At 36.1% G+C, this 13,070-nt stretch overlaps 1 protein-coding gene across 2 annotated transcripts in view; it reads left to right on the top strand.

Annotated features, from left to right (window-relative positions):
* PROM1 (prominin 1) overlaps positions 1-13,070 on the top strand; it is a 54,004-nt gene that overhangs the window by 28,598 nt on the left and 12,336 nt on the right. The window contains exons 6-15 of one of the 2 annotated variants that reach the window (XM_062493401.1): positions 2,070-2,133; positions 4,418-4,507; positions 5,694-5,911; positions 6,207-6,281; positions 7,231-7,294; positions 7,874-7,882; positions 9,048-9,207; positions 11,204-11,356; positions 12,199-12,322; positions 12,741-12,844. In XM_062493401.1, coding sequence (XP_062349385.1) covers positions 2,070-2,133; positions 4,418-4,507; positions 5,694-5,911; positions 6,207-6,281; positions 7,231-7,294; positions 7,874-7,882; positions 9,048-9,207; positions 11,204-11,356; positions 12,199-12,322; positions 12,741-12,844 — 1,061 coding nt within the window. The remainder of the gene's footprint in view (positions 1-2,069; positions 2,134-4,417; positions 4,508-5,693; positions 5,912-6,206; positions 6,282-7,230; positions 7,295-7,873; positions 7,883-9,047; positions 9,208-11,203; positions 11,357-12,198; positions 12,323-12,740; positions 12,845-13,070) is intronic. The other variant, XM_062493400.1, reaches the window with a different exon arrangement.

Here is a 13,070-nt window from a genome sequence, read left to right as displayed (position 1 = left end):
GCATATCTTGTTTTGTATTGGTAAAAAAAAAGCTAGTTAGGAAGACTTGTGGACAATGTCCAATTTCAATTCTTTGTTAATTTGTAGGGGGGAAAAAAGTCTGATACTTCTATTAAGTTGGCTTTCATTAGTTTTAATTAGTTGAATTCAATTATATTAATCTGTTTTACTTTCACATGACTGATAAATTAGAAATAGGTGGAATTCATGCAGTTACTTGGAATCACAAGTGTGGTAGCATCCCAGTCACAGTAATTTTCTGCTGACCAGGGCTGTGTGAGAGCAGGAGACATCTTGATGAATGGCTCAAATGTTTTCCTATCTGGAGTTGTTCCCCTAACTTGTTTGTGTGTGGTGTTGTGACAGATGGGTGGTGGAGGTATATGGCAAGAAGTGGAGGTCATGCCAATAATCCCTCTTGAAACAGAGTGCTTTTGGTCAGTCTGGAGCTGATGCTGGGCACAGAAGGATCAATCCAGTCACATCAGAAACCAGCAGTCTCCTCAACAGTGTGCTGGGTTCTGACTTCAGAGGAGAAAATCTGTTATGTATAAGTAACTACCTTAATAGAAAAAAAAACAGACACTAGCTAAAATGTTAATAAATACACTTGATTATTAAGTGTCAGGACTTGAACACTTCTGCCAGAGGTTAGTCAAAGTCTCAGTAGTTTTTTAGTTTCATGTGGGATTATTACCTTTTCTTTTTTAGACTTGGTGTTAAGGCAGTCATCAGCTGTATCTCCCGAGTTGTTTTGTCAGACAAAGTTGCATGAATACCATGTGTACACACACATCTGTAATAATTTCTTGAGGAAAGGAGAGGAGCTACAGTTTTTTGGATAAAGTTCTAGTATCCATCTAATTGTCTATAAAGCTCTGAAATTCGAACTGATGTCCTTGACTCATCAGTATGAAGTGTGTACAGCATATAAGAGGATTTGAAAAGGAAGTTCTGTGTTAAGAGTTCATGTCACAGGAGATTTGCAGACTGTGAGTACTGAGCAATAACACTATTAGTTATCCTTTTGTCTGGGACATTGCTGGAGACAAACATGTATCCCTGCAAATTTTTAGTCCTTTAGTTAACCTAGGTAAACCAAAACAATAAGTAAGCAAAAATATACCCAAAACCTTCTCAGTAAGAAACTCTCATTTTTTTCCTCCTATTTTAGAAGAAGGAAGTCCACTTCCTACTTTGTAATTTAATTAGATTTACTGATAAATTGTTGCAAGGGCGATTTTTTTTTTTGTCTTTCTTTCTTTCTTTCTTTATTTCACAGAAAGTTTGGGACTGCAAGCCAGATACACTTTGGTACACATTTGAATCATGCTTGAAATTGGAACTCCTTTGTCAAGTGTGTTAACCTTTACACCACTTTAGCTCAGTTGGGGTAGAATTTATAGTGCACTATTTTAAACATGCAGAAATCAATTAATGTCTTTTCAAAATTAGTGTAAGTTTTCCTCTTGGGATGGTTCTTTATTAGCCATTTTTCCAAACCCAGGATTTGGTGGTAACTGAGTTGCTGGTTTGTATTGTTATGGTGTCTTGGTAGAGCTCAAGTTGAGACTGGGTCAAATCCACTTGGGCATAAGGAAAACTATTTGTATTAAGACAGAGCAGCTGACTCCTTTCCACAAGAGGAGTTCTGAGAGGCTGCCTAAATACAAATCTGTTACATTGGTGAATTGTTTCAAAATTGCCACCACATCAATGCCACCCCTTTCCATGAAGGAGGAACTAGTGCCACCAGAAAATCAAGTAACAAAATTGAAGACCTGGAGAACCTTATTGGCCTGTCTGACTTGAAGCCTCTGTGAGGCCATTAATATTTTTGAGCTGAATCATCAACCACAGAGACGTTCCAATTAAGTAGATGTTCAAATTAAACACTTTTTAAATGTACAGTTCTATTAAGCAAATAAAATAGTTGAAAACAATAGGATGTCAGTGTTTGGAGGGGTTGCATAACATATTTTGATTGCTTTGAAGTGACTATTTGACACATTCAAAAGTGTTACTTTTTTCAGTTCTTTTAATAATTTTTAAAATATTTTTCTTCTCAGCAAATTGATTACTTGGTGAGCCAGTACAACACAACTAAGGATAAAGCACTCTCTGACCTAAATAGTAAGTACTGTTATTTAAAGGGGGTTAGCAATATATAATGTAATTAGCTCATAGTGCAACGTGAAATTTCATTTATAAGGATATGATTTTCAAATAGAAGTGCTGTTCTCAGTAGTAAATGAGACTAAAATCCTTTTCATATAAAATGTCTTGGTGCTGGTATAATGCATAGTATTTCTGGAAATAAAAGTATTTAAATATTATCCAATAAGTCAGGCTAATATTTTATTTTCCTTTTCAGTTGTGGACTATTTGGAATATTTTGGAATATTTGTCCTCAATTTCTAAGTAGGAGCCAAATATCAAGGAACAGAGCTACGTGTGGTTGTGGTAGCTCCAATGAGAGGGCTCTGTTTATTTTTCTTGTTCTACCTTTGTCTTCTATTTAGTTAGAGGTATAAGCTTATCTTCTTTCTAAAGCTGCTTAATGTATTTGCCATTTCAGAGCAAGTAGTTGAAGAGCAGGAGATAAAACTTGAAGTAGAAATGCTGTACTTTCCCCTTCAGCATGGTTACAGTATGAGGCATCACTTTTAAAGCTCTCAGTAAACAAAAATAATCAGAAAACTGACTTTTTTTTAAATTTTAGATTCACTTTACAAAATTCCCAATAGAAAGGGCTGACCATAATCAGTGCACATAATGATTCAAGATGCATTGTTATCAGGTGTTAATAAATGCATCCAGATTTGCATTGTTGGATTGAGGGATTGTTGCTGGGATCAAATTGTGCAGGTGTGGCATTGTGTGACTTACAATAAATTGATTCTGCTTACACAGAATCTCTGCTTTTGTGTAGGTTTAAAATATATATTAAAAGTAGTTTTCAGTTCAGCCAACTTGGCATACCCTGAGGTTAATGTTTCTTGTCTGTGTGAGGCTTTATTGCACATTGAATATGCCTGTGAAAGTAGTAGTAGTAGTAGTAGTTAAGTAGTCTTCCTACCTACTTAATTATCAGCAGGAACACTGGTCTAAAAAATAGACATAATCTTTAAGTCTATGATAATAATAGCAGTAATAATTAAAAAATGAAGTTTGTATTTTGGGTATCAGCCTGAAGCTTCCCAGCCACTCCAAACTGAAATTTCAAATTAAATGTTTGTTCTCAAGGCAAAGTTATAATGTTAGCTAACAGAACGTAACGGGTCTGTGATGAGAGCAATCATCAAATAAAGATAGTTTTTATTTTCTTGAAATCCCAGTATTAAGTGTGTGATACTTAGGTACAGAAGGATTTTTTTTCCTAAGGGAATAAGCAGTAGCAGAGATCTCTAGAGAATTGTAGATGAGTTCAATTTTCCCACCCTAAGGAAATGCTGAAAAGTGTTTTTTGCTTGGTAGAAATTCTCATCCCAAGCCAGACATGTAGTGCTGACAGTAAGGGATGCTTTTGTACCATGCAGTATTCCCATCTCATCCAAAGGAAAGCAGCTGAAAAATCAGTTTACTGTGATCTGAAAATGGAGAGGACCTGGTGATTACCTTAAGGATGGGTCACATTACAATGCTTCACCCAAGTCTCCTCAGTGTTTCTCTGTCGCTTTGCTGAACCAAGGTTCATTTCTGTTAGTGGGCAGTGAGGTTGGAGGGTCTGGAGGTTGGGGTAGCTGGGGCTGTGTCTGTGCTGGAGGTACTGCATGAGGATACAGGGGCTTAATGTGCTTAAGGGATTTCAGAGCTGACTGCCAGGTCTGACTTGTGGGTGACCTTGATGTTGCTGGATCCATGAGGAACAGGAGAAAGGAAAAGAATCCACTTTTTAGTTTCTCTCATGCTATGGAGACGCAGTGTGTAGTGAGAGTGTGCCGCAGAATTCCTGTCTAGATGCTGGACCTCTTTAAGATAACTTGTGGAGAAAATCCTGTTCCCAAAACAGTAGTAAATGCAGTGAAATTCATATTATGGGGTTTGCTGAAACTCTTGTGTGTCTTTATCCATGTAGTCAATTCTTATTGAATATTTTCCACCATATTTTGATTTACTTCTTTCATTTGTAGGCCTATAGGTAGCTAAAGCAGAACTGTGTCCCTGCATTATCTTCTATCACTTAAGTTCTGAATGTCAGACCTTAGAAAAATTCCAGTAATATATGTAGATTTATTCATATGCATATGTATGTATAAATGAAATTGTATATTATATATTTATATAAGCATACATATATGTATGTACATAATACATGTGTTTGTTAAGTAAGGAGTCTGACAGCAGGTACTTTAAGAGACAATTTAAATTGAGCTAGTATGTAATTTGTTGGGTTTTTTATCTCTCCATACAACAGATGTTGGACCTGTGCTTGGAACCAGAGTTCAAGAACAGCTGGGAAAAGAAGTACGTCCTGCACTTGATGCAGCTCTGACAATGGCAGGAGGTAAAGATGTGCATGTTGTTGTATAATGTTCTGTTGCTGTGGTAAAACAGGCACAGCATGGGATAGCTCTGTGCAATACCATGAGTCAACTTACCATTTTTCTACATGCCTGGATATTTCTTTCCAACGGAGGATTTCACACATCTTAAGATTTATAAATACATTTAAAAGCTAAATCAAAATTTATGTGCTACTGTTGATACTTTGTTTTGGCAGTCATTGAATAGAGATGAAATCTGAATTTACTGCTTCAGGTTGCTGTCTCTTTCTGTTGAATGTAAGGGAGACTAGGAAAACTGTCCTTATAGAGTTGCATAATTATTACAGCCATAACTATTTGCAGATTAGTCTTTAACAGGTCAGGGATTTTTTTCCTGTACGCTACCAAGGTTATTATGAGACTTTTTACCAGAATTTCTTCATTGTATCTTTGAGTTTGGCATTGTTCATTCTTAGTTCTCTCTCCATTTAGAGAAAATACTCCTTTACTCTTTTTCCATTTAAGGCTTCTTTTTTTAGGGATCAGGTACATCTTACAGAGCAAAGGGAAGGCATCCATGAACTTGAGTCACTTTGGTTTTGGGTTTTTTTTTTTTTTTTACCCATGAATTCTTTCTCATTCACTTGTCATCGTTCTCCTTTTCTTTGCTTTATTTCTCTTATTTGTCTTGAAGTCAAAGTGGAAAGGGCTATCAAAGGTAAAAAACACGTGTATTGTGTATTCTTAGTTGTGTCTGTGTGGTTCGTTGTGTACTAAACACTTGTTCAGTGTTCTGTGTTTTTTTCACTTTCTTTTGTTTACTTGGTGTGTTTGGGATGGAATCTAAAGCCAGACATTGTGGAACACTTATTAATTAATTTAGTTTCTAATGACCAAGAATTAACATTCTTTACTGAAACCACTGAAGAAGGAGAGGTAGGAGAAGGCTAGAAAAATGGGAAGTGGATGAAATCTCAAAGTAACCTGAGCACTTCAATTGCTTTGTAGCAAAGCATAAGTGGTATATTTTTATATGCAGTAAGTACATATTCTGTGCTAGAAGGTCTTTGTGGGAGGGAGGCAGTAATTAAATCAGTATCATTATGAAGATCATGTGATTTATGCACATACACTTCCTCTTCATGTCTGTATCTATAGGCTGCTTTCTAACAAAAATGTTTTTTAAAATATTTCCCATCTTTGCAGCCATCAGAGAAACAAAGGAAGCACTGGAAAATGTGAGTGTCTCTGTAGAGGTTTTGCAAGAGGGAACAGAGAGGCTTCATGCAAACTTGACAGATGTTAAAATGCACCTAACCAACACCCTCAATGACTCTGCATGCAATGCAGCTCAGGCTGCCTCAACTTGCAATATCATCAAGAATTCATTAGGGCAACTGAACATCAATGCCAATTTTAGTGGGGTAAGATCTTTTAATAATATTTTTCAGACTCTCAAAGTGTGATTTCCTTGAATAAGCCCAATAGTATTTCTGCATCTCAGTGGCTTGGTGTGTGCTGTGGGTAGTGAAATTATCTGCCCTCCCTAAAATGCTGGGGATTAAGCTTTGCTTTTGCACAGCAGTTTTCTCGAGTGTTTAGGAAGATTCTCCTGAAGATCAGTTTAGTTCCTTTACCCTCTCTCCTAACTTTGAAATGTTTACTGAATTAGCAAAACTGCTACTTCGATGTGACTCAGGCATGTTTTTTCCTTCCCAGTTGCCAGGCGTGAGCTCACAGCTTGCAAAGGTCAATGATGTCCTTAAAATAGACCTTTCTAGTCTGGTACAAAAGGTATGTTTCTTGACAGATTTTTAAACTCTTAATGAATAAACATATGTGCTTATGTGGGATATGTGTATCACTTGTTTCCACTTTGTTTCTCAACCAGAATTCTTTTGTTGCCACCTCAACCTGCTTCATGGTTGGATCTCACTCATTGCTTTGCCAAGATTTAACACTTGAAAATATGAATGTAGCGCTTGGTATCTCCAGGATAATAAAAATCTAAAATGTTTTGCAAGTTGTCTGCTTGAATGAACAGTCCTTAAAAATGAATAGACAGAAACATGGATCCACCTGCATGCTGTCTACTTTTTGGTTCAATCTAAGAAAGGGGTTGAGACCCCTTCCTACTTCTGCAGTGATCAGGCTTGCAAGGGAGTAAGGCTTCAAGTATCCATTGCAATTGTTTCTCCTTTCTGTCCAAATGAGCTGCTGAGCTTGGTCCCCATGGTGTAGACCCCTTCTTTCCCCTCTCACTGAAGAAGGTGTTGCAGTGCCTTTAAAGGCAATTGGATTTCCTTGTTTGTAGTATGCATTTCATGTTTGGAAGGCAAAGACTTGGAAACAGGAGGTTTAGACTGGTACAGAGTAACTCCTCTCTCTTAGTGAATCTTCATGTGTGTGTTTCTGGCTTTTAGATGAGCTAGATCTGACAGGCAGCGAAGTTAGAAATGTCTGTGACTGATTCATACGTATTTAATTATAGATTCTGCCACGCCCCCCGCCCCCCCCCCCCCCCAAAAGAATATTCTGGAGACCAAACTAGATCTGAAATATACTTAAGAGTTCCTATTTTGCTTTTGTCTTTTCTAATATGCAGTGATAAAACCATATTTTTCCTAGTATTACCATATACATTTTAGTATGTGTGTACATTTGGTCCTTGAATAAAAGGAAAAGGCTGCAAACAATTTGACAATGAGAAATATGCCATAATTTTTTCACATTTTTGTCTTAGGGTTATGCAGCATTTAATGATACTCCAGACTTGGTGGTAAATCAAACCAGGAACATTTTATCAGGTGAGGACAAACTCTCTTTTCACTTTGCTTAATGTTTTTATTTTCTTTTATTGATATTATAGTTCCTTGGCTAAACATCATTAAAAATGGAAATGTGTAACTTAACTTTTTTTTAAAAAAATTGGTGCCAGAGGAAAAAATGTAGAAAGCAACTGTGTTCTTGATGAGGACTCTAAATTAAATCTAAAATAGAACATGTGGTATTTTATGGAGGAGTTTTATCTGTTAGGCTTTTTACTGCTCCAGTAATGAGATATCTTGTGATCCTCACTTCACACTGATGCTTTATTTGGTTGAAAAACTAATTTTCCTTGACCAGTATGTTTGTGACTTATTTAGGACTCTTATTTTAGAAAAACTGACCCCCTCTGCAGCTGTATTAAAATGTGCTGGATGGTGAAGTAAAAGTCAAAATATACCTTAAGGATAACTTAAATTATTGTCTCAGTTGTTTTGTTACTTGGGCTCTATACTTTCTGCTCTTTGACTGTACCTGTATGGTAGTATAGCATATGTATACTAATCTGTTTCAATTTTTGTTCTTGCATTGTGGACCTGTTCTACATAATATATAAGCAGCTGTTCCTTGTAAGTTTTTCCAGTTTGCTTTTTTATTTCCCCTTCTGGGCAAAATAAAGCACAGGATAGATTTAAGCAGAGTGTACTGTGTGAACTTGCCTGTAATGAGCCAGTTTTCTAAAACTGATATTGTGCTTTTCCTTCAGAAATCTAGAGCAGATTTACTCATTTTCCATATCTGTGATGTGTAAACACAGACAAAACATCTTAATTTATCTGCGTATGAATTGTTGGGGCTTTTGTATAAAAACCGAGTTCGAGTTACAAAAGCAAATAAAATAAGTAGGTTTAATAGAAAAAAAATGCACTTATCTGTAAACTCATAAAACAACTGTGATTTGTTACCTGGTTGGATTTGAGGAGTAATCATCAAAAAAGACAAAGGCTTGTCCAGTTGTGTTTTGAGAAAGAAGGAAGTACTACCTGCTACAAAATTATAACCTGTAGTTACACATCCTTCTTTTTCAAGTATTATTCCAGTTGAAGGAAGGGAAGAGTATAGAGAAACTGCATTTTACACATAGACAATATGTATAAGTGAATTAATCATGTATTTGTAAATGAAAATAGTGTATCTGTAAACTGTAAGTAGAGGATAGCACGTTTGGTCATAATCTGAGGGGAAAATATCTTAATGGATTGTTGCCTCAGGAGTGTTGCTAACTAAGTGGAATGAGTTCATTTAAGTATCTCTTGTAATAAGATTGAAAATAACTAGTATAGGTTCTCAATGTAGGCAGTCCTATTTCTTTCAGAGTATTGTATTCCCAAGACATGGAGTTTAAATAGATTTTGTTCTTCTCCTTTGTAAATTTGGTGACTACTTGTCTTGCTCAGTGTTGCCATTTTCAATATTGCATGAAAAGCAAGATTTAGGTTGGTTAGATAAAAACTGACACATTCATTATAATGAGAGGAGAGAGGAAGAACTTTGGCTCAATGTCTGCATCTTGAATCATTAAATTGAATGCTAAAACCAAAGTGTACATTTTGAAATGCCTTTCTGCTACTTTGAAGCTTGATGCTTTTGTTGCCTGCTTGTGTCTTCCTCACACTTGTCTTCATGGCCTGCTTGTTACATGTGGCAAATGGCTTAATAGCATTTTATAATGCATACGTGGAACATAAATTTCCTCTGTGGATCTGTAACAGTGAAATATGTTTGTTCTTTTAGATATCAAAAGTGTGCTGGAATCCATTGGTTCAAATATTACTACCTTCACAAGAGCACTCCCTGTTCAGAAGATTTTGGCAGATTTGATGGTGCATCTTACACAGACTGAGGCATACATTCAAGATTATTTTCCAGTAGTGGAGCAGTATGATTTCTACAGGTACTTACAAGAAATAAGGCAGGACTAAAGTGCTACCTCTTGTTAATACTTTGTAATATTTTAATGTTCTATAAAGGCAAGTAAGCTGTTAATGATGAACACAGTGAAAGGAAGAGGTATAGAGGAGTTACTTGGTACTGACATTTTGGTAAAAGCAAAAAAAGCAGCTAATCAATAACTGGCTGCTCTTTCACCACAGAGCAAGGGCTAGTTTCTACTCTGTAGACCTTCAGGTCTTTTTCAGGAAGGATAGATACTGGTAGATGTCAAAGACATAACACCCGAAGGAACTGATTGTTTCATAATGCCAGGGTGACTTTTTATCTAGGTCTTGTTTCCATTGAGTTGCTGGTAAATTGTGAGGGCAAAGGACAGTGAGGGCAGTGAGACCTTGAAGCCAATCCGTTGTGACTACACCTTTTGTACTGCAGAGCAGGAGTAACAGGGATTCTACTTCACACGATGTAAATCTCTGTGCACCCATGCTTGCCCCTATGGTGTAGTACTTGTCTTTGTGGTTGATTGTACCTTGAGAAAAACATGCTTTTTTGAGATTTCTGTGTCTCTTACTGTTGAGTAGCCTCATATTTTGACATGTAAAGCTTTTCATTTCGGTACCATTTATCTTTGCCCAGATTTAGGTACTTCTGTCCATAAGCCCATCAAATTCTCCCTACATTTTGTTTGATACTTTAGTTGATTTTATAATCAATCTTTGCTTCTGTGTTTGTGTAATGATCAGTCTCACTGCTAGAGAATTGCTGGCTTTAATGCAGTGATATATAAAATAGAACAGAGAACTGAACTTTCAGAACCTTGCTTAGAATCTGACCTTTAGCCCATTTCTTATCTGACAGTTATTGTGGTGAGCTTTAATTTGACAAATTTATTGATACTTTCATTGAAGCTCATATTGCATGTAATCAAATAAGTATATTGTTTTATTCTGCTACAGAAGAATAAAATCTCCTGTAAAATCTCATCTATATAGCACTTAAATATCTGGTTTTGTCAAACCTAGCCTAACAGTACTTCAAGTTCAAATGAAACCAATAAGCTTGTAGTTGTCCAAATTACTTTCTGTCTATTCCTTTCTTAATTACAGGTGCATTATTTGTAGGTCTTAATAAGTATCTTTTCATAAATATGCCTGTCAACATTAATGTTTTTCTTTTTATTGGCCGTGCATGTTCATTACAGTATTTCTTTTACAGATTTTTCTCTACAAAAGTGCAGGGGGGAGAAAAGGGAACTTAAAAAATAAAAGCTGAAGAAGTGACAACAGAAGGGAAAAAGAAGTGCAGAGGGCATTGGGAGAGGATGAAAGGATAGAGGTGTAATGTGTGAATAAATGGATATGCTCCAAATACCTGGACAGATAGAACCGTTACGTGATGTAATTAATAAAAATTAAAGTTCATTTCCTATCCAAGATTTTTCTTCTGATCAAGTTCTATTAACTATTCCATATATTGAAAGCAGTCCAGCACAGACACATGAAGCCTAGGTTTTTACAGCTTTAAATATAGTTATTTACAGTTACAAGCCTAACGCAGTGTGCAAAATGTTAGTAAACTTCACAGTAAGAACAACTATGTACTCATGACCAATGGCCAGTCCACATTCATAAATTTCTCCATTTATTCTTGAATTAATTGTTGTTTGAGCATCTACTTCCTCTAAGTAATTGTTTGTTCCACTTGGAGCACTTTGATGCTTCAGCACAGTTCACCTGCATTAATTGGGGAACACCTTTTTCCTGTGGTGTTTGTTCCCCAGTCCTTCAGTAGCAGCTGACTGCAATCCAGCAGTGACTGTGTGCTGGCCCAAAATGTATGCTAGTGTAAGCAAATATGTTTATCTTTGCTGACACTGGTTGCTCAAACAGAACCACAAGTGGGACATTTGGGAATATAGTATTGCATGATGTCTCCTGAAGGTCCCCAGTGTGCTCTTTGTGTGAAAATAATCACAAATTTTATCTTTTACTCCTTAGGTGGCTGGGTTGTCTCATTCTGTGCTGCATGTTGGTCCTGATTCTTGTTTTTTACTACCTTGGATTGCTATGTGGCACCTGTGGATATGATAAACATGCTTCTCCAACAACCAGAGGCTGCATTTCCAACACTGGAGGAAACTTTCTTATGGCGTAAGTTTCACTTACGAGGGAAAAAGAAAATGCAGGTAGAAAATTGGTTTGGTTGAGTTTTTGAAAGATGTAGATCTGAAAATAATTTGATTTGTTACCTAGGTATATCAGCTGAGAAAAAATAGAAATATTGATTTCACACACTTACATTGAAGGACTTGGGGATTTGAGGTTGTTCTTTCATTGAGGATCACAGCTGAAGGATAAAACCTCTGAATTTACCATTAGAAGATGAGTGCTGTGGCTAATGAATTTCTGTGCGAGTCCCTTTGGAAACTGCAAAAACTGGGGACAGATAATAGAATATATTAGGGGAAATGGATAACTTTCTAGTAAACTGGGAACATTTATTCAAAGTTTCAAAAAAAGCCATGGAAGGAGACAAGAAACAATTGACATTTTGAGAGCGTTTCTGGATGTTTGGGGTTGAAAAGTGCCTAGGAGTGGTTTAATGTCATTTCAGCTGGGTGCAGGAGAAGATTGCATCTGAAAGTCTAAAACTTTTTTGAGAGCACAATGTTAGAGAGTTGAATTTAAAAAAGAAAATTGTATGGTTTTGTGTCCCTTAAACATAATTCTTAAAGCAGTTTGCATGCCCAATGCTAATGTGAGGTGTCAAATGCATTTTAGCTGGAGATCTTACAGGGCTGAAACATTTAAGATGTTTCAGAGAGCAAGCATGTATGTGGAAAACAGAACTATTTCAACCATCAATCAGTTTTCATATTTCTGTTATAGCTGCTAACGGCTTCACTGTTGCCCCAGGTGTGTGTGTGTGTGTATATATATATGTACACACAATGTTTTCTTATAAAGCAAAACTTATTCAACTTCTTTTTCAGTGGTGTTGGATTCAGTTTTCTTTTCTCCTGGGTGCTGATGATTGTAGTGGTGCTCACTTTTGTCACAGGTGGAAATGTAGAAAAATTGGTCTGTGAGCCCTTTGAAGATAAAAATTTATTCAAGGTGAGGTTATTCACGTTATTAAACAATTAATAGAATCTGCATGAGATCCAATGGCCTTATCCATTCTGTATGGCATATCATTTTTATAGGACACTTCAAGTGAATTTGGATCTGGTATTACTCCCTCCTTGCTAACCAAATAGAGATATTCATCCTTTCTTGGTTTAATATGCTGTGCAGTATTAATACTGCATGTCTGTCTTCCATTGGACACAGAGTTTTCTGATTCAGTCGTTCCTTGGTAATGAGGAGTTTTAATATTCACCTTCTGCACCAGAGAGTTTGAATTTGCTGTTTTGCTTCTATTTTCATTAGTGTCTGATAAGCTTAGATGTGGTTATGTGTCAAAAGACCACATATTAATAAATGCATAAAGGAACTTGGAAATATAGTAACATGACTGAATTTTGTTTTTTAGGTTTTGGATACACCTTACTTACTAAATAAGCACTGGAAAAACTATCTTGCTGGCATCATCTTTAAAAATCCAAATGTTAACTTGACTTTTGAAAAAGTGTACAGGTATTAGTTATGATTAAGATATAATTCAGTTCATATTTAGCTCTTTTTATTAAATTCAATTTATGCATACTGATTTTGTGGTATCTTCTATGCTTCATATTTTGGGTATATCCAGAAATTGCACATATTCCAGAAGACATTCTGATTATAGTGATTCACAAGCAAAACCAGTTTGTTCCTATATATGAGTTATTAGGGATAGTCTGCATACTACTGTATGACAATA

The sequence above is a fragment of the Cinclus cinclus genome, chromosome 5 (genome assembly GCF_963662255.1).
Source record: "Cinclus cinclus chromosome 5, bCinCin1.1, whole genome shotgun sequence".
In the NCBI taxonomy this organism is placed as follows: domain Eukaryota; kingdom Metazoa; phylum Chordata; class Aves; order Passeriformes; family Cinclidae; genus Cinclus; species Cinclus cinclus.
This window is presented reverse-complemented; position numbering and strand designations above follow the sequence as displayed.